The following is a 19,848-nucleotide window of genomic DNA, read 5'->3' as shown; positions in this document are numbered from 1 at the left end:
CTCACAGTCCCGAATTTTGTTGCTTTGGTAAAATTGAGTCCGTGGTAACAGGTGATCTTTAGCTGAAGGATTTCCCCTTTATCCCTTAACCCCTTTTTGTGGTGGTTTTATCTTTGAGAGGCGATTAGGGGTTTCGATTAATGCAGCTATGTTGACAACCCTTAAAGATTATGAATGGAATTAACCATTAAATAAGACGCAAGTGCCTATTCTATATTATATTGAAGATGTAGAGAAGGAATTGTTACATGTCCTAGTTATATGCTTGGGACTATGTTTAGCTTGCAGATCCCTTTCGTTACGCTACGGACCCCTTCAGGTCCAATTTCCAGCTTCTCATCCGGTAGGCTCTTGACCGGATGCCCCCACGCTTTAATACCCGTCTTATCCTTCCTGAAGGTGTGCTGGAAGTATCTGGAGAGTTCAACAGCTTCAGCCCCCCGAGGTAGCACTTCCCCATAGAATGTAGTGAGCAGTCTGTAGATAGCTGCATCGTCCGACGCATCGAGCTCGGTTATCAGCTTCCCCAGGAGGAGTGCATCACGCATCGCATGCATACCCCCTTCAGCCTTGAATGGCAGCATCAAGTGCACAGCATCGCCGAGTAGAATCGCCCTTCCAAGCGGTATCTCATCGAGATGACAGTCCGTTGGAATCCACCCAATTTCTCGAATTTCTTCTGGGGTTGTCTCATGAATGATGCGTCTGAACTTGGGATCCATATGCGCCGTCATCTTCTTCGCGATTTCGAGACGCTCCGCCTTGGGAAGACTATTGACCGCCGCGCGACCAGTTTGCTCAGCGAGAGGATCATGCCACCCGATAACCCAGAAGAATTGTCCCGAGTTGCCGTCTGGCGATATCTTGATGAGACCCATGAAGAGGTTGTTCCAGCCGTCCCCACTGGTAACTGGTATAATAGCCATGCTATGTGCGATCTCCAGCTGACGAGCGAATAATTCACCACTCACCGTGGTCTCTCCAGTTATGGAGCTGAGCGGAACATTCCTAAGCACCTCGCTATTAGGCTTTCCTAGCACATGCTCTCTTACTGCGCGCGTATTAGACAATTTATTGCTATGAATTATTTATGGAGAGAAAAAGGGCTTACCAATGCTATTCGCACCGTCCGCACCGATCAAGATGTCGCCCATGGCGGTGGTACCGTTAGTAAAAGTGACTATCATTTTATCGCCTACCCTTTCGATCTTTTTCGCAACCCTTCCGTACTGGACGTTGAAACCGGTTGCTAGCCACTGCCGGAATTGCAGACGGTTGACGCGTAAGGTAGGAGTAGAAGGGGAGTTTTCCGTGCCAAGACGGTCATTATGGTAATAGAAAACGACTTGAGTTTCTAAGTTAAGGGGATTAAGATGATGAGCATAGTCCCTAAGATTGGGCATATCATCTGGGAAGGCCTGTAACAACTCTTCTAGGATGCTGTGCGATTTGGTAAATGGTTTAGACAATGTATGCAGCTATGATAATTGGGAAGCCGATACTAACGTGTGTATTGTCAGGGACCAGCCCTGGGTTCTAGCAACTTCGTGCTCGTCCCGCTCGAATATCTCAAATGGTATTCCATTCTTCCGGAATATCTGGGCGAGGGTCAGGCCGCCGAGACCGGCACCTACGATGAGAACTTTCGGCTTATATCTAGCTTCCGACATGTTTGGTTCTATTGTCTCTTTCATCTTCATGGTGATAGGTAACTTGTTCCTAGTAAATACAGAGAATTTGCCAACTCGGCTCAAATTAACGTGGCGGAGAGACCGTTTTTATGTACGAGGATCCCAAGAATAGCTAAACCAATCATGTAGTAGTAGATGCATGCGAATCCCTCAGTTCTCGGGCACGGAGTATCTCTCTACGCCCCGTCAGGGTATCCATTAGCGATAATGAATGATGTGAGAGGTCTAGACACCTTATCAAGCCGTCATATCGAAAGGGAAGGACCCCACCGAAGGAATTCTATGCAATGAAGGGTTAGGTGGTGTTATGTTTCTCCGTATTATACACGATTCGCTACCTAGGTAGATACCTAGATATAAGGGGATATATATATATTCTTCATTCTTTCCTGCTCATTAAACAGCAGCTAACTTCAGGCGGGTAACTCCCTACTGGCTTAATATATAATATGGCTATAATATGGTTAGAGAAGACTTCGTCAACACGCTCCGCTCGGAGCTTGTTGACTGACGTACATGAAATTCGTGAATTTGTTATGCCACTACATACTGTATGTACCCGCCACACTATAATCAGCTGTGATGAAAGGTTTTTTTTTTGCTTTTCAGCTCGGCGTTTGACTGGATACCTAGTATTAGCTTATCATATTGCCACAGATATGCGTGTCCAACGTCCCCATGCGCCTCTAAACGTCTTCTAGCGGCTGATAATACATACCCCTACACTTGTGGCTTATATACATCAGGTACATCTTTATCGTCCATAAGCCATCGACAAGTTAGCTCCATTATGTAGTTCCAATTATTCTAACCAATAAATGGAACCACGTTCTCACGTCTTTATAATCGCTTCGTAGCCCATGTTCTTCAAGAATGGAAATATACGTACGTCATAGGTATCAGACTCGTACTTTAACTTGCGGTACAACATGTCTTAGAAATTAATATAAGCCATATAACGGCATAAACCTGTATTCCCACTAATTTGGTAGACTATTGAGAGCACAATTAAAGCTATATGCCTGCAATAACGTACTATAACTTAGTTTGTCTTCAACGGTAAATATATCAACGAAACCTTTAGAGATACAAAGTAAAAGGTGTAAGAGAACTGCATTTTAGAAAATGTATAACTAGCATTTAAGTAAAGTAGAAAGGGGAAGTAGGTACGATGAAAAAGATGGCCCAAATAAAAAATACCTGCTACGATGTGCCAGATCAGAGAAGTTCAAAAAGAATTCCGAATCGGGGAATCGAACCCCGGGCCCGGGAACGAGAATCCCGAATGTTAGCCACTACACCAATTCGGATTTGTTGATGGAGTTGCTGTCATGCTGGTCTATGAGCTGTGTTAGAAGTTGACCGAGAGGAAGGTACGGACAAATCGAAACCTTGGGGTTACGCTTGAATCATAGGTTTTTGCTGCAAGGCAACTACCCGATATACATGCCCAACGTACAGGTCTTGTTTGTACTTTAGTAGCTTCACTTGCTAAGGACTTATGAATACATGTAGGTATTTAAGGTTGCACATAATTCGTCTAAAGACAGAACATAATACCATGTAAATTGATAGAATGGTGAATATGAAGTTTCATAAATGATGCCTTGATAATAGGTATTTGCTTTGGATACGGTAACTATTAAATTATGTATATGTAAATAGGGGTAGCTATCAAACTGATAGTCGGTAGGTACGTATCTACTGATCTTATTTTACGTACCTAACCTAAGGTATGATTACAATTTCAACATAGAGTCCCCTACCTTAGGTATTGCCTTAAGACGTTCAGGCACGAGGATCATGTAGGTACATAGGTACGGACTAGAAAAAAATGTGTAGCTCTCAGGTACATAAGGTACGTACTTTATTCAATGTCACTATCTGAATCTCACCTGGCAAGAGCACCTTAATGTTGAAACTTAAATCAGCATGAGGAAGGTGCTTTGGAAGTGTGCACTGTATGTATCTATGTGCACGGGCAATATTTGTATACATAGTGGGCGTACCTGCCCTACATATCGTAGTTGCCTCTAAGTTCTCTAGGAGACGAGGAAGGAACCTCCTGATAAGTAAGGGGCACCTTCCCCAGAATCCAACGCTTTTGCCCGTTGCCGGGCTGCTCTTGCCTGATCTTACTGCTCCTTCCTGATTTTATCTGACTGATTCTGCCACGCTAATTCTTCCAGACTGATTACCGCCCTCCCAGAATTTCTATATAAACAGGGCCACCTCCGCCCCCAACTTGGAAACTTTCCTCTCACTTTTCCCATCACCTAACACAACAACAACAACCATCATCATCCTACTTCATAGGCAACATCAAACTTTAAGCCTTGATTAGTCTTCATGACTATCAATCATTACAAACATGTATTACAATACCTATTGTAATACATCTATCCTTATTCTTTCCCTTCACCATCTCACACTTGAAGGTTAACCTTGACTACCCCAACTCTTGAGACAACTTACCTATATTTGCTTCTCTTCATTACCACTTATTAACTTCAACTTATGCGGTAAAAAAAACATTTTTACAACCCAGCCTTCGCGTCCCCTCAGAAACGCGTAAACAGACATCACCACCAACATTCAATACCCTTGGTAACCCTAACACATCAAGATGGTTGTCTAGCAACAGAGCAAGTCAACAAAGCAAAGAACCGAGATGGTTGTCTAGCAACAGACCAAGTCAACAAAGCAATGGAACAACAACAACAGACTCGAACAGTACTGGTAACTCCCTTCCTGACCTTCAATTCTAATCATTGCACTTACCTAACATCCTCTTCTAAAGTTGTCATCATCCCACTAACTCCCAGCATCACTTGTTATTGAGACTACAGCTACTGCGTCACTCAACAACATCATTCCGTTAATCTCTTTTCTCAGACCACTCTAATGCCCTAGGAGGAAGTACCTGTCACAAGCTAGCATTATACAGAACACCAGCGCCCACGTGGCTGCTAATGGCTCTTCTGTGCTGCGACTTCACCTCTTGCTTGTTAGTCAAGCGTGTCCCCGACACTGCATATTGCATAGCAACGTGATTTAATGTACGGAGGAAAACTCTTGGGGTAGTAGAATTGGTGAGAAGTGAGCTAGAGGTCTGCATGTTTGATTGGTGTGATTGTAGTGCCTGTTAGTCGATATGGCCTGTTGATCCTGGAGCGTGGTTGACTCGATGAAAGTCAAGACAAGCGATAATATTTTGCGATGCTTCATGCATCCTAAGGTAAGACCCCTCCCTAAAAATACCCCCTTTGTTATTATGCTTCTTCCTTCTGACTTTTCACAGCCAGAGGATATGTGCACTTGACTGCCTGATAATGGACTGCAAGGATAGCACTGCCTACATGCAAGCCCCAGCAAAGATTGCACCTTCTACTTCGGGTTGCAAACATGAGAGAAGATTTCCGCAGGTAGTGAGTATTTCATCAATCTTGCATAATAATTATTGTAACTATGGCGCCGCTAACCGCATGGAATATTTAAACTAGGCCAGCCCTACAGAAACGGGACAGCTACCTACTTAGGGGCCAAGACAACAAGAAAAGTCGCTAGGGCAAGGCTGGGGATATCACAAAACAAAATTGGATGATGATAATAACTAAGCCCTTACGGAACAACCAAGCGAGATAATCTTAACAAGACACTATCCTCAGGCGAAGAAGAAGTACCTAGGAGCAGGAACAGGAGCAGGATGAATAGAATGTAAAAGGGAAGGATGATGGGAATAGGGATGTGAAAGGGGAAGACAGGAGTATTGTCTTCGCTCATTGGGATATGGGTTACTAGGAGGATACTGGGAAGTGTTTACTAGGAGATTAGTTTCATGAGGAGATGTCCATGACTCTTCTACCATAGTAAAAGTAAACACCATACAACCCATATACGGTCCTTACAAACCTTATAAGTGAAGTAATAGTATGAAATCCTCGTTTTTGATATAATGATTTTCTCTATTTGTACCTAGGTACATTTCAGAGGCAACTACCTAGGTACCTCTCATTGACGGGGTCACGAGATACGGCTTATGCTCTACGATACGATACATACTGGCAATGATGATGGGACTTGATTACTTGTGAAATAGGAAATAATCAATGTACACAGGAATATTCATTACGAAATGTTTTTGTGCTGTCCTCAACTTGTTCTATTGCCTGTATTCGTAGTAGTTCTATTGCAAGTCAATAATGCTCGGAAGAAATACCATATACAAAAAAACCACCACATTGTATGTACCTGGAAAGTAGATTTTGCTTCTCTAACTCTAAACTTCTTCTTTACGTCAAGAACTAAGACACCTCTTATAATCACTGTGAATTCGAGTTACTTGACCTTTCACCCTAGGTATAATCCGACTGCTGCCTCTTCCTGAACTGTAACATTGGGCCACGTCGCGCTGAAATATACGCGTCAAACAGCTGGAATTGCTTCCTATCGCGTGTGCCCCGTCCATACTCAGGTCCGCCTGACCCCAATGTAGAGCCTGAATCCCTCCTGACGTCTAATCGGTGAAGGGTTCGAGCGACTATAATCATCATTTCCATCATTCCGAAGTTTCGTCCAAGGCACTTACCAGGTCCTCCAGCAAAGGGGTGACTACCAGACCGCGCCCTTTCCACGTCCTTCTCCGTTACGCCCGTGGCCTCATCTACAATCCAGCGCTCAGGACGAAACAATTCGGGGTCGCCGTAAACCTCCGGATCACGGGATAGTGCCCAGTTGGCCATACCAACGTTGATTCCTGCTGGGAAATACTCTCCTTGGATCTCGATCCCCCCTGGAAGGACTTCTCGAGGAAGCTCGCTAGGGATCACCGGTGTAAGACGCATCCCCTCTTCAATACATGCCTTTAAGTATACTAAAGAGGAAAGTTTTGGTCCGTACACAATATCCTCAGCAGATTTGAACTCGGTACAAATCTCCCGAACAAGCTTCTGATAACGCAGGTCGTCACTAGTCAAGTAAAAGAATAGCCCAGAGAGGCTGATAGACGTAGTATCCGACCCGGCAATAATTATCAAGTTGGCCTCCGCCCGGAGCTCGGCTTCCCTATACGCCGGAAGTCCAGTGTCGGGGTTACGGGCTTCGCATAGAAAATAGAATATATCCTGGCGCCGCTCAGCTTCCGGTTTCTCAGTCTGTTTCTGATGCAAGGTAATCCTCTCAGTGACGCTATCGTGGACAAAATGTCTATACTGCCGGATATTTCGTGGCATCACCGCTGCGAAAAGCGTGTCCAAACCCTTGGGCTTCAGCCAAACAAAGTAATCGAGCAAGGGAGAGTGGGCAATCTGCAAGTGCCTAATCATCAGCACGGGTATGATTCCAGAAGGGCAATATGCAAGGAAATTTACCGTATAGTTCAACGACAAATAATCTGTAATGCTATGAGGGATGGCTTTCAGGGGGTTAACGCCAGGTTCCTTAACATCGAAAGACTTCCCAAAACTGAGATCGCCCATGATGTCGAAGACTAGACCGTTTACCTTCTCCGAAATATCGACCGCAGGTTGCCAATCGGAATCAGCATCCTCGATAAGAAGTTGGTTCCAACGGTCCAAATGCTGGATGACAAAATTTGACGCGGCGCGCACCGAATTCTCCGTGAAAGCGAGGCTCAGGAGCTTTCGTTTCCGCGCATGCCCGGCGACATCAGTCGTAGTAAGCGTTGTATCTTCAAAGCCGTTGAGCTGTATTGCCCTGTATAACTTGCTTCGCTTCACATTCGACTTCTGGCTGTATATATCCGGGTACGCTTCGGGATTGTTGAAAAGGACCGTGTTTGGTTCCGGGCGTATCTTGTCGCCGTATATTTGAAACTGCTGCCATAGCCAGAGATGCCGGTCGCCTCGGTGGGCGTGATACCATGAAGGTATTTGGCTTGCTCTGGCGAGGAAAGGCCCGGGGATATTGGCCAAGGGGTGAAAGAATAGATTGTATATGGTATTTACTAGCAGCTGTATTCGCTTAGTTTAGGCGACCTATTTGCTTTGAGAGCTCAGCACGTACTATGAGAAGACTGATTATAAGAGCCGCTATGGGCCATTCCATATGGCTTATGTGGTGAAGAAACAGATTCAACATGGCGATGCTAGGTCTAAGTGCTACCTAGTAGTAGTGACTTGATCGAGGTTATAACTTAGATCTATAGTAGATATATATAGTGAAGAGGAGAGGCCCCTTTATATAAACGCATGACTGATAGACCGCCCAATATAAAGATCCTGCTTTATCATTTATCATAGCTAGACTTACGATATCAAGTATATCACATACATACAAGACATACATCGATTGCTATCAATTATGACATCGTCTTTGCGACAAAGTACTTTAGAAAAATTCCGTTGTTGAACCGAGGCCGCCCGGGTGGCTGGTTATGACATATCACCGATCTATATATCTAGCCGCGAGATGTTGCGTAACTCCAATATCAAGCTATTAGTCCAGATCTATTACCAACCTAGTTAGTTGCCGCAGCGGTGGCGCTGAGACTTTAGGAAGCGGTCACTTGGCAGCTGAGAATCCCTCCCCGTAGCGGATTTCCGTTACCCGCCGCGGAAAGCAAAAGGGGCAATCGCCGTGACAGATCCCTAAACTTGATATATTGTGTAACTTGACACGACATCAGTCCCATAGGCCGCAAAGGGTATGACAAAGAAGATAATGCGTCTTGGTATTACTTGATCGTCGTAAAAATATATCCAATAGGCTACCTAGAGGGGAGAACAGGGGAGTATATAGAGAACTAGAAACTAAGAATAGGGGGTGGGGGTAAAAATGGATGATGGCATACTCAAGCTTTACATGGAAATTAATAACTACCTACCTACCTATCTTACCCTGTTAAACACCGTGGTGATGCATATATGTAGGAACATCCCATCTTAATTCCTCGCATAGTCGCTTGCCACGCTTACTCTTATTTGCCTTCATATAATACTATTATATACCTTATACCTATATAATACATAAACCTTTACCAGTATATCCGTAGAGTCCCGATCTTCCATATACAGGCCTTTATATACATGCTGAGATAGTTGAGTGCCTAGATATATATGTGCCCTATTCCGCTTAAACCCCATATCTCGTTCATCCATTATATGTGCAGATCCATATATACCTAGGTAACCAGTAGAAAAATGTGCAGATATGCATACATACAATTCACTGCCACGCAGCAGTTGGGGGGTGATTAGGGTCTTGCATCGGCGTCTGGTTTGCGTAGGCCGTCATCTGGGGTGGGTGGGCGACGAACCCGCCGTATTCCTGCATCAAGTAGTTCCAGTCCATCTCGCCGCCGAAGTTTACATCCGGGAACGCGGTCGTGAATTGCCGGTTCATGTCCATCTGCGGCATGCCACCGCCGAATATGTCTGTTTCCGGGTATATAGGTATAGTACCTGGTACGTTAGGTTGTTCTGGCGGCGTCGGCGCCGTTGCAACGTAAGCACCGCTTATGACAGGGATCTTAGGCGAAGGCGTTGGTACAGGTGACTTCTTTTTAATCGCCTTTGGTAGTCGAGCCGCGATTTGTCTCATGTGGGTGATGAGGCGAGGCGGTGCTAGGGTACGTCCGAGAGCGGCTTCTGCGGCCTCGCGCGCGTCCCACGCCTTTACGAATAGAGGACTAAAGGATAGATGCATAGGACTACGCATGTGAGATGTCATCTTCCTCCGGTCGGCGTGCTCGCAGATGGTTTCCCACGCACGCTCGCATAAGTCACCCGTCGTACGATGGCGGAGCTCGGTAAGCAAGCATATATAAGCCGGGAATGGGAAATGCATATTAGTATACCAGAGGAAGCCTCGTAAACTTTCTCTTGCTTGCATCATGGTATCATACTCGACCATCTTAATCGCCTCGATGAAGAGTTCTTCCCTCTCGGCTGCCGGTAAGGGAGCAGGTGCCGTAAGCGCAACACGGAAGAAGCCAGATACTATCTTTAGCTTACAGATATTCGCTCGCGTCATAAGAAGAGTCATGTAGTGAAGTGGGACTTTCGGGTCGCAGTATTTTAGGTAGGTATCCTCCATATGGGAAGAAAACCGTTCGAGATAGCTCGACAAGCGGTGGTCAGCAACGCTTGCGACCGCCTGGGGATTCGTTTCTGAAGATTGGCCCCTCATCTTATCATTTCCTGGCGCCTTGGCAAACTCGAGGCGCGAGAGAGAGAACATCATCTCGGTGGCGCCGGTATACGGTGGAGGGGGGTCTTTGGCGTGTAAGTGTAAATTGGCGTCGTCGATGTTGAGCGGTAATTTGCAGTCACCCCCATTGGATATGGCAGTGATGATGGAACCACACAGTTCGCCTATTCGTCGATCAAATCCGGCGAGGTTCCACCATAGCCGTCTCCTCTCTTCCACTTCGAATGGGGACAGATTGAATTGAGCACCGTCACGATGCAAACCCATCCTCTGAGCAAGGCGTACACCAATTCCTGTTAGGCAAAATAATGACCGGGGGTCCGAATACTGTCGGATACCCATCTGATATACGTCAGATCTGGACCTCAAATGGACGAGGCGATTTTAATCTTACAAGATATAAAAGGTAAGCTTGCAGCAAGGTCAGATCCGGGTTGCGCATAAAGCCTGCGTTTAGAAGTGCTTGCTGTGTAGCATAATAATACTTGGCCAGCAAGTTGATTCTCGATTCGTTAAACGTGGCTTGGCATTCTTCTTCGTCTATACTTGTGATAGCCATTAAATAGATTGAAAACATTAATGCTTCGAGGGACCTAGACACCTTGTCGAGGCTTGCTCCGGCTTCGATAATCCGCACTTGCAATGTTGGTGTATGCGTAAGCTTGAGAAGAGGGTTGACATTATTTAGGTAAATCTGCCATAACTGGAATATTTGGATGGCGGATGGATGCTGCGAGGTGACGTTTTCGTACTGACCGCCGACTACAAAAGGGAAGCCATCAGGGCTGTCGAACATCTTGTCGTATGCTTGATTGATGGATGACCCAACATCTTCTTCATCGGATGAATCTCTAGGCGCTTCATCCGTTGCTCGAAACTATAGATCAATGTTAGTATTATAGGGTGACGAAATAGGAAAGAGAAAACCACTAGCCTCCCTCTGGAAAGGAAACCATTTGAACGTCCTAATGAGATGAGTGGTTAGTCAAGTGGTCAGTCAAGGTACCGGATGAAACGTTCCCTGCCGATCTGGGGGGCAGTTGAGCTTACCTGGGAACATGGGCGGTCTCGCCGGGTGATGAGATCAAGTCAGGGTCCACACCGGCTGGAGACTCCTTACTCCTCTGCCTTATAAACTCGGGCTCCAGCTCGTCACCGTCTTCAACGGAGCCGGGGTCCACAATCTTGACGTCCGGACCTAGCGAATCAAATTCGATACCGTTCTGAGCCAAGAGTGCTTCATATTTCCGCAGACGCTCAACCAAGTCTCGCTCGGGGATGCGCTTCTTGCGGCGCCTAGGTGGTTGAGGTGGCACAACGCGGCACTCGACATTTGCCTTTAGGCAATTGGAGCAGGGTTTGCTCTTGTCGCAACGTACCTTGCGCTGCTGGCATAACACACAGCTATGCCCTCTTGTAACCTTTATCATAGAAGCGTCGGGATTTGGTGGCGTATACCTGTTAACCGAGGAGCCCGCAGGCGGCGTAGGTTCATTGCTCGCCGAGCCATCACCAAGCTGGGACTCTGGGGTCGGGGGCATGGCGAACGGGTTCTCTTTTTTTCAGTCGGTCCCGAGGAAGACGGGTTCTTACACCGCCAGGCAATAAGCGTGCAGACAATTGCCGACGGGCTAACGATTAACAAAGCTCAACCAAGACTCGACTAGGTAACCAAAAAGTGACTCTGTTCCACATGGGACGAAAAGCCTCAAGACCGGGCGCGAGCATTGATTGGCAAGCAGAAGCAGGCGCAAAAACGATGGTGTTGATGCGGGAATTTCGGGACCGAGAGGGGGCACGGGCAATAAAGAGAAAGAGACGACCGGAGATCTCGCGAACGGGCTCGTGCAGGGTCTTTAGCTGCTGTGTCGCTTTCTGGAAATTAACAACAGATGAGACGGGGGGTTAGAGATGAGAGAGGATGGGCAGACCAAGACCAGACAAGACCATTCAACCCCATCTAGACTTCTCGATGAGAAGAAAGGAGGGGGGGATAGATATGCAGGTCGAATCAAAGGGGAAAGATGTGTGCGTATTTTCGTTACAGTAGGACTTTAATTGTGACCTTACTATGTAAGAGGAGATGTGAAACTAGGAGGGTATGGAATTGTGTATGGAATTGTGCAGATATAAAGGTGTAGATGGTCGGGATATAAAGACCGGAATGGTTCTTGGTTCTTGAACTTGTTTAAACTCGTAGAGAAGGGGGATTTCAAGATTCACTGTCCATTTGATCCCAAAGTGCAACTATTACAGGTATGTTACGGATACAGTGGCTATTGTCTGCGCAAGTAGACGAAGATAGACCATAAGGATTCAAAGACGATTCAGGGTAGGTATTTCTGGGGTTATTCAGGGCTATTCAGGTTATCCTGGGGGTCTTTGGGGAGGAATATAGCGAATGTACAATAAGTCTGGGTGCAGTAATAGAGCTTCCTTTGACAATATTTCAGGATATTAGGATGTTAGGATATCAGGATATCATGTGGCGGCGGGATGAGGAAAACAAGCCAGGGGAAAAAATAAAAAAATAAAAAAAAAGTTTCGCATCCTTCGAACCCAATCCATCTGGTTATTCATCAGCTCAACTTACTATTACTATGTAGGTAGGTACTGCAGAATCCGCCACTACCCCCCTCCCCATAATCAACGGCGGTAGGCAATGAACAATGCCGTCGACAGGGTTCAGCTCACAATTGAACCATGACGGTGTATGTAGTTTGGAAGTTAGGAGCCTCGCAAGTCTCGTAGCTGTTAAACGCCGACCGCCGACAAAGCTGAACGAGTTTAGGTAGCAAACCAAACATTAGGTATTCAACCCTTTTTTTTTTCCTGATAGGAGATTTGATAGGATAGAATAACCTGTTTGTCGGGTTGTAATAGTCTGCAAATTGCAATTCTCGTTGTTAGCGTTGTTTTAGCGTTCGGCGTTGAAATATCATATTTCGGGACCGAAGAACGCCGTTTGACCATAAAATTTAAAATATATGCAAGCTGTTAGTCACTATATACATGCAGGTACATATCTTATGACATAAACTATTGTGATATTATGTATTCCGTGCATAATATATGTTTAGTTTAGCTCAGTTTTTGTGCCATTCAGTATTACATAGTACAGTCATGGTAACACTGTCCCACTTCGGACAAATCGCCTCGGTGCTCACCTCCCCTTAAAGTTCCGCCCGAAAAACACAAGAACTTTGTATCACGTGGTAGGTATTCCGTATATTTTATGTTTATTTCTTATTTCTCCGAACCAAATCATTTAAAGCTGCTCGGTGTCTCTGTGCCAAATCGCTCCCGAACTGCGTCCCCGTCTCGGTGCTCCCATGCATGAGGAAAGATGTAGGTTTTCGTATAGTTACTATGTATCCAACGTGTAAAGCAAAACACATGGTTGTCCTATCTTGTCCGTCCTACTCGACAGCCTATGCCAGCTGGGGGGGAAGGGGGGCTTGTTTTCATGGCTTGTTTTTACGTAGTTAATGCTAGAGCACACCTACCTACACGCATATATATATACACATTCCTTTTTATCCCTAGATTCAAGGTTTGATGAACTTTGTGTTGTCTTGGACCAATTAAAGATACAGGGTGGACTATTTACTTGGATTCTCCCAGCTTTGCTTTCGTCCTTTCTCATATTCATCCCTTCTTTTCTCCATACATATCCTTGAACCTATCCTGTATCTATCTTCTCGGAACTTCATGGCCGAACCGTCGCGGAAGACATCAGATGTAGGTGGCCCTTCAGTGGTAGCCATGCCTGCCGATGTAGAGAAGACGGCCGATGCCAAGCCGGAGCGGCCTGAACTTGTTGACGAAGCTGAGGAGAATTTCCAACCAAAGACTTTCAAGTTCTGGTCTGTTATGGCCAGTATATATATCACTCTGTTCTTAGTTGCTCTTGATCGGACCATTATCGGTACAGCGATCCCCCGGATAACACAAGACTTCAATAGTCTGGGGGATATCGGTTGGTATGGCTCAGCGTATCAATTAACAACCGCAGCGTCTCAACTGGTATTCGGTAGAGTATACAGGTTTTACGATATAAAAACGTATGTTTATAAACCCTTTCGAAAAAGGATACGCGCGCGAAATAGCTAACAATTAGTTGAAAAGGGTCTTCTTATTTGTCGTCGCGGTCTTCGAGATCGGTTCCGTCATTTGCGGCGTGGCTCCAAGTTCGATCGTATTTATTGTTGGCCGCGCCATCGCCGGCTTTGGCGCCGCAGGTATATTCACCGGCGTGTCCGTCCTCATGCTTCCGCTAGTACCTCTCCGAAAGCGACCGATGTTTCAAGGAATCTTCGGGACTATCTTCGGAATCAGCTCGGTCATGGGTCCTCTCATAGGCGGTGCTTTCACTGATCGCGTTACTTGGAGGTACATGATTTCTTCTTATCTTTTCATCCATCGGAATAAACTAACGTTGATATGGCTAGATGGTGTTTCTATATCAATCTTCCCGTCGGTGGTGTTGCGGTATTATGTCTTCTGGCTGTGAAACTTCCGACGAGACCATCAGAGCCAGCAAAATTATGGAAACATTTCACTCGATTAGATCCTCTAGGGACGTTCTTCTTTGTCCCGAGCATCGTCTGTCTCTTGCTCGCACTCCAATGGGGCGGGTCTACGTATGAATGGAATAGTTGGCGCATCATCCTTCTTCTAGGTCTTTGTGGCGTCCTACTTCTTGCCTTCATGGCAGTTCAGGTGTTGATGCCAAATACTGCGACCATCCCCGTTAGAGTCATTGGCCAACGTAGCGTTGCTTCTGCGGCTCTTTTTATGTTCTGCGTCGCTGCATCGATGATGATGAGTGTTTACTACCTGCCGTTGTGGTGTAAGTCATCCCCTCAACCTAGATTCTCTGATGATATTATATGCTTATATTAAGCTGTAGTCCAAACCGTACAAGGGGTGAGTGCCGTGCAGTCCGGTATTGACACAATAGCCCTCGTCCTAAGTCTCGTCGTGGCCAGTATCCTATCTGGTATCTTCACCCAGAAAGTCGGATACTATGTTCCCTCGATGTTAGTCTGTCCTACGATTATGGCTGTAGGGCAGGGCTTAATGAGCACCTTCAGAGTCAACGAAGATTCTGGTCACTGGATTGGATACCAGGCCATCGTCGGTTTCGGGCTGGGCTTGGGAATGCAAACGGCTGGCCTCTCCGCGCAGGCAGTGCTTCCCAAACCCGATATTCCAACAGGTATCGCTCTCATGTTCTTCTGCCAGCAATTAGGCGGAGCCATCTTCGTCTCTGTTGGCCAGAACCTTTTGAGCAGTTACATTGTTGGACATGCGACTGATATCCCCGGCCTTGATCCTAAGGAAATTACCAACCAAGGCGCCACAGATCTTGTCAACAAGGTCCCGCCCGAGTATAAACGTCGAGTAAAAGAACTTTACAACGGGGCCATCTCAAGGATATTCCTATGCGGTATGGGTGTGGCACTTGTTGCCTTGCTAGCGGCTGTTTTCATGGAATGGAAAAATATCAAGAAGACTGGGCCGGGGGGTCCACCAGGAGCGAGGCCCTCTGAATCGAACGAGAACGACTCGACTTCTGCAGGGGAGGAACAGCGAAAATCCACTTCGCAGGATGCACCAGCAAACGAGTCGCGACATTCGATTCAATCAGACGAGGACAAGCGAAAATCCACTTCACAGGATGTACCAGAAGCAAGGTCCTCTAAATCGAAAGAGAACGACTCGACTTCTGTAGGGGAGGAACAGCGAAAGTCCACTTCACAGGATGCACCAGCAAACGAGCTGCGGCTTTCGATTCAATTAGACGGGGACGAGAAAAAGCCCGGCGATTCAGATGATCAATCCCAGGCATCATCCAGTTCCAAATCTATTCCCGAGGAGCAACTTAACAGTGTGGAAGGTTCAATATCTCTTGAGAAAGAAATAGACAGAGCGTTGAAGACGAAACTGTTGTAATGATGAGCCTAGACCTCTCTAATAAATGCTAATATATTGGTTGTGCTATAGATAAATTTGTCGGGCTAAAATTGGATGGGAATAGATGGACGGATGGACACTAAACTGGGAAGTATATATCGCCATAGTATTGTTAGAATTACCTGATAATTGCCTTAGACAGTAATAAAACTTAAGGAAGACCTAATCAAGTTAAAATATGTAGAGAGCGCCACGTCTGGATGTTGTAAGCTTATTTGCTTCACGAGGTAGCATTTTCTTATCCTTCATTATGCATATAAAGGTATTACGTGGGTCCGACTGCGGGTTTGCGGGTTTGCGGGTTTGAGTGGGGTACTTGCGGTATGATATGCTTTGCACGATCTTGCTACTACACTATATTAGGTAATCTATTAATGAATAGCCTGTCTAAAAATAGATGACTATTGTTGATGCTTAGTCAAAACCCCCCTTAAGTCTTGGCGCGGTCCTTACAGTATAACACGGCGAGCATTTAAAACCCAACTTGCAGATTTACACTATCGATGCTGTCACTTTACATAACATAAAAAAAACTAACGCTAATTTGTAAATGAGACATTACTATGTAGGTACATATCTCCGATTCCCTCCGTCGTTTGAACCGTATTAATATTCCCGTTCTTTTCACCTTGTTTTTAGCTAGCTACATTGTCAACATCATGATTTATTTAAAGCCTTGAGACTTCAATTTTGTCCGCAAACTTCGGATTGGTCGATTGTTTAATACGAGATGATCATTGCCCCAGTTTCCATACCTTTGTACAGTTAGTTTACGTGGGGGTAGACAAGGAAAAGATTCGTTCAGGGGCCGCTAATCTGGGTACCTACCTACTAGCCATGTTCTGTAGCGGGTCGTGATAGTATCCATCCAAGCTTGTTATCTAAGAGAGATGCATTTCCAGATCGTGAACAGTTAGTCTCGATCCTCTCAAAAATATTAGTTGCTAATGGAACCTTGATGCTTAGGTAGTCTCAATGTGGGTTCTGGCCAGTAATCGTCTTGCCTGCCCACGGATCGTTCCATTAAGATTCCTTCGCTACCATTGATGATCCTGACTCTGATTCTATTTTCTCCGTTTATTTCTTCTAGAATTCTTTAAAATACGGCTGTCGAAGAAGCCGTATTTTCAGGAACATGGGTCCTCTCTTTCTTTAAAGAGTATGTAATAGCAGGCATGGCGTACGCACCAGTCAAATATAGCCGAACTAGCTGACCTGTTTGTCGTCATCATACTTGTTAACTATCAGACTTAGGTAAACTTTATGATTCCAAAGAAATTGATGGGGAAGAGCGGGAGCAACCGAGGAAGACAACTATATCGTTAACCTAGACTAAGATAGACTAGAGCACGCAAAGATCGGACAGAAACATCCGGGTCTGCTGTTTTCTATATTTCTTAGATAGTTTAGCTTGTCGTAATACATATAGACTTACGTAAGGGCTTGAGTCGGATGATAATATCGGTTGAGATACATACCTAGGTAGGTATTAGTCGCTTGCTTCGGGTAGAAGCTTTTGTATAGTTCAAAGTATTATTGTATTATTAGATATCAAGTATGAATAAACTATGTAGCATCCCCCATGTTTATTGGCCATTTAAAACCACCACACGGGCTTACTACGGGGCTAGCATAACAGTCTACCTGTCATAAGGTGCCAAGCTGCCCTCCAGCCCCAGCACTACATAGTATACCAACCCGCACCTCATGCAGCTCTTTGCCGGTTGCTTGGTAAGGCTGGAGATAAAAATGGAACGGCTACATCAATCCCGCTAGATCAGACCCCGATATACTTAGTCAGGATGGGACCCCCTTATGTTACCTTACAATTCGAGGTAAACTAGCTGAGTTAGTGTTTCGCGGCACGCCATCGTGTTATTTTTGCAAAAGTCTCTATTTCTTATCCCGAAATGGAAATTCTGGCCAAAAGAACTATACGGGACGGGATTAGGTGGTTCAGGGCAAGGGGAGGCGCACGATCGGCGCACAGGACCGGATATGAATGGGGATAGCTCGGTACTTTTTGCCTGCACCATCCATCGGGGACGAAATACGTGATCCCGTATCATCAGACCAGCATAATGAGGTATGGAATTTCCATACTCTTGCAAGTGAGATTGGCTATTCGCAGGAAATAAGGGGAGGCTTAGAAAATGCGGTAATACGTATAATAAATACGACAAAACGCTCGCATTCGTCCCCTTCGGTTGTCTATATGCGTGCCTAGTATTACCAATTAACAAATTCAAGAAGCTGCTCAGGATCATTGGCACCCAAGATTGTCACCCTCCAAGTTCCAAAGAAAAAAAAAGGGAGGATCATACAACCGCATAACTCTCTATTAGTCTGTATTATTCGATCTACCTACCATCAGCTGCTATTTACCATGGCGCCTACGAAGAAAACCCAATGGGAAACAAGTCCAACCCCTTCGGGCGACGACATGATCGACCCGGCGCTGTCATTAGACAGTACATCGACCATTACAACATCAACCAAGCGCAAGAGAGCAAGCAAGCCTAAGGTTCGAACAGGTTGTATTACTTGGTTAGTCCATCGACCTTAATATAATTCTTTGATCATCTGCTAACTCATTCCGTGCAGCAAGTAAGTTTATTCATTATTTTATTCACTATATTAACTACCTGAGGTACATATCGAACGAAGACTCTCTCGTATATGTCTCGCTTCGACCCTACTGATACTCCTGTGGCACTTTGTATACCTATGTACTTTACATTTTACACCTATTTATTCTCACTACAACCCCAGAGCTATTAGAATCCGAGCTAATTATCTCATAACCGCATAGGATACGGCGTGTAAAATGCGACGAGACCAAACCGGCGTGCACGCGGTGCACGAGTACAGGACGTAAATGTGACGGGTACGATGGTGCGCCGCCGCCACGGCCCAAGAAGCCAACATCGTCCTCGCCAGACCAGCTAGCAACTCCTTTTTCTACCCCAACCACCACCTCGTCGGATGGGTATCCAGGAGCACGGCACGACCTGGCTCGAAATAGCTTCGCCGCAGCGTGCCGGGGAACCTCGGCATTGCAGATCCTCCGCCCGCTGGCCGCTGACATCCAAGGCACGGAAGAAGAGCGGCTGTACTTCCACCGGTTCCGACAAGCGGCGGAGGCCGGGCTGGCTCTCCACGCGTCTAGTCTCGGAGCGTCGTTCTGGCGCCGCTTGGTGCCGCAAGTAGGACATTCGGATCCGGCGGTGCGGCATGCGTTGATAGCGCTGGGAGCCGCGTACGAAAGTATGCAGCTACAACAACAACAAGGACAGCACCGACAAGAGCAGAACTATCAAACGACGAGGATGAAACAACCAGCACCGAAAATGTCCTCGCGAAGCGGCAGTCCGGCCGAACGATCGTACGTTTTTTCAACACCACCGCCCGAAGACGCCTACCAGTGCGCGGATCAGTTAGAATTATTCATGATCCAACAGTACAACCTCTCCATCTACCACCTACAACGACACGTGCAGCCGGGGTCGCCTTCCGAAAGCGTCGAGATTACGCTCATATGCTGTCTACTATTCGTCTGCATCGAGACGTCCCGCGGCAACGAGGCGGCGGCCTTAGCGCATGTTGCCAACGGCCTACAGATCATCAAGGCTTTGCCACCAGATTCGAATTCCAGCGGACGGAACAACGAAAGCAGAAGCAGCAGCCACCAGGGGTATAGTGGTAGTGGTAGTGGTAGTGGTAGTATGGCTACCAGCCTCCCGCCGCGAATATCACGGTCCGACTGGCGACAGCTTCTCGATTTCTTCCTTACACTTGAACCTAGCACTGTCACACATGATTTCAGCAACAGCCAGCCAGCAAGTCCGTCATGTCCACCCGCTGCCACATGGGAGAATACGCCGGAGTGGTATAGTGAGATGATATCGCAGTGGGAAATTGAGGCGGCCGAGGGAGAAATAAGGTCTTAAGTCTTGATACCAATGATAATCTAGTAAATGAAAAAGAATCTATTAATATGAAATAATTG

At 46.1% G+C, this 19,848-nt stretch overlaps 5 protein-coding genes and 1 non-coding gene across 6 annotated transcripts; 2 read left to right on the top strand and 4 right to left on the bottom strand.

Moving 5' to 3' along the window:
* Window positions 1–205: 205 nt before the first annotated feature.
* On the bottom strand, window positions 206–2,183 carry F5Y00DRAFT_5692 (putative monooxygenase). The gene is made up of 3 exons (XM_048013825.1): window positions 1,507–2,183; window positions 1,112–1,440; window positions 206–1,051 (listed from the first exon to the last, which is right to left on the bottom strand). Exons 1-3 carry the CDS (start codon window positions 1,698–1,700, stop codon window positions 258–260), a joined length of 1,317 nt encoding a protein of 438 aa, XP_047870289.1. The 5' UTR covers window positions 1,701–2,183; the 3' UTR covers window positions 206–257.
* A 746-nt stretch (window positions 2,184–2,929) lies between these two features.
* Window positions 2,930–3,001, bottom strand: F5Y00DRAFT_t2. The gene has a single exon. It is a non-coding gene; the product is annotated as a tRNA-Glu (tRNA).
* Window positions 3,002–6,046: 3,045 nt separating this feature from the next.
* On the bottom strand, window positions 6,047–7,790 carry F5Y00DRAFT_250362 (cytochrome P450; the record flags this gene model as incomplete). The annotated part of the gene is made up of 3 exons (XM_048009722.1): window positions 6,047–6,997; window positions 7,061–7,663; window positions 7,716–7,790. The coding sequence occupies 3 exons, from the start codon at window positions 7,788–7,790 to the stop codon at window positions 6,047–6,049; spliced, it is 1,629 nt and encodes a 542-aa protein (XP_047870288.1).
* A 744-nt stretch (window positions 7,791–8,534) lies between these two features.
* On the bottom strand, window positions 8,535–12,037 carry F5Y00DRAFT_5679 (fungal-specific transcription factor domain-containing protein). The gene is made up of 4 exons (XM_048013824.1): window positions 10,911–12,037; window positions 10,795–10,825; window positions 10,255–10,737; window positions 8,535–10,202 (listed from the first exon to the last, which is right to left on the bottom strand). The coding sequence occupies exons 1-4, from the start codon at window positions 11,399–11,401 to the stop codon at window positions 8,877–8,879; spliced, it is 2,331 nt and encodes a 776-aa protein (XP_047870287.1). The 5' UTR covers window positions 11,402–12,037; the 3' UTR covers window positions 8,535–8,876.
* Window positions 12,038–13,085: 1,048 nt separating this feature from the next.
* F5Y00DRAFT_222905 (MFS general substrate transporter) lies at window positions 13,086–16,026 on the top strand. The gene is made up of 4 exons (XM_048005801.1): window positions 13,086–13,924; window positions 13,989–14,252; window positions 14,312–14,712; window positions 14,773–16,026. The coding sequence occupies exons 1-4, from the start codon at window positions 13,572–13,574 to the stop codon at window positions 15,816–15,818; spliced, it is 2,064 nt and encodes a 687-aa protein (XP_047870286.1). The 5' UTR covers window positions 13,086–13,571; the 3' UTR covers window positions 15,819–16,026.
* Window positions 16,027–17,776: 1,750 nt separating this feature from the next.
* On the top strand, window positions 17,777–19,842 carry F5Y00DRAFT_222897 (uncharacterized protein). Its single transcript, XM_048005800.1, has 2 exons — window positions 17,777–18,386; window positions 18,652–19,842. The coding sequence occupies exons 1-2, from the start codon at window positions 18,226–18,228 to the stop codon at window positions 19,787–19,789; spliced, it is 1,299 nt and encodes a 432-aa protein (XP_047870285.1). The 5' UTR covers window positions 17,777–18,225; the 3' UTR covers window positions 19,790–19,842.
* Window positions 19,843–19,848: the final 6 nt, after the last annotated feature.

The sequence above is a fragment of the Daldinia vernicosa genome (assembly GCF_022497035.1).
Source record: "Daldinia vernicosa strain CBS 139.73 unplaced genomic scaffold F5Y00scaffold_1, whole genome shotgun sequence".
NCBI lineage: Eukaryota > Fungi > Ascomycota > Sordariomycetes > Xylariales > Hypoxylaceae > Daldinia > Daldinia vernicosa.
The sequence above is the reverse complement of the archived record's forward strand: the minus strand, read 5'-3'. Positions and strand labels throughout refer to the sequence as shown.

What these genes read in the sequence shown, in the direction of transcription:
- F5Y00DRAFT_5692 (XM_048013825.1), bottom strand. Translation starts at nt 1,700, where the DNA reads ATGAAGATGAAAGAGACAATAGAACCAAACATGTCGGAAGCTAGATAT. An exon ending in TGGTCCCTGACAATACACAC is followed by an intron (nt 1,441 to 1,506) that starts GTTAGTATCGGC and finishes CAAATCGCACAG; the next exon opens with CATCCTAGAAGAGTTGTTAC. An exon ending in GGACGGTGCGAATAGCATTG is followed by an intron (nt 1,052 to 1,111) that starts GTAAGCCCTTTT and finishes ATACGCGCGCAG; the next exon opens with TAAGAGAGCATGTGCTAGGA.
- F5Y00DRAFT_5679 (XM_048013824.1), bottom strand. Translation starts at nt 11,401, where the DNA reads ATGCCCCCGACCCCAGAGTCCCAGCTTGGTGATGGCTCGGCGAGCAAT. An exon ending in GAGACCGCCCATGTTCCCAG is followed by an intron (nt 10,826 to 10,910) that starts GTAAGCTCAACT and finishes TCATCTCATTAG; the next exon opens with GACGTTCAAATGGTTTCCTT. An exon ending in AAGCTTACCTTTTATATCTT is followed by an intron (nt 10,203 to 10,254) that starts GTAAGATTAAAA and finishes GACGTATATCAG; the next exon opens with ATGGGTATCCGACAGTATTC.
- F5Y00DRAFT_222905 (XM_048005801.1), top strand. Translation starts at nt 13,572, where the DNA reads ATGGCCGAACCGTCGCGGAAGACATCAGATGTAGGTGGCCCTTCAGTG. An exon ending in AGGTTTTACGATATAAAAAC is followed by an intron (nt 13,925 to 13,988) that starts GTATGTTTATAA and finishes TTAGTTGAAAAG; the next exon opens with GGTCTTCTTATTTGTCGTCG. An exon ending in TTACTACCTGCCGTTGTGGT is followed by an intron (nt 14,713 to 14,772) that starts GTAAGTCATCCC and finishes ATTAAGCTGTAG; the next exon opens with TCCAAACCGTACAAGGGGTG.
- F5Y00DRAFT_222897 (XM_048005800.1), top strand. Translation starts at nt 18,226, where the DNA reads ATGGCGCCTACGAAGAAAACCCAATGGGAAACAAGTCCAACCCCTTCG. An exon ending in CGAACAGGTTGTATTACTTG is followed by an intron (nt 18,387 to 18,651) that starts GTTAGTCCATCG and finishes ATAACCGCATAG; the next exon opens with GATACGGCGTGTAAAATGCG.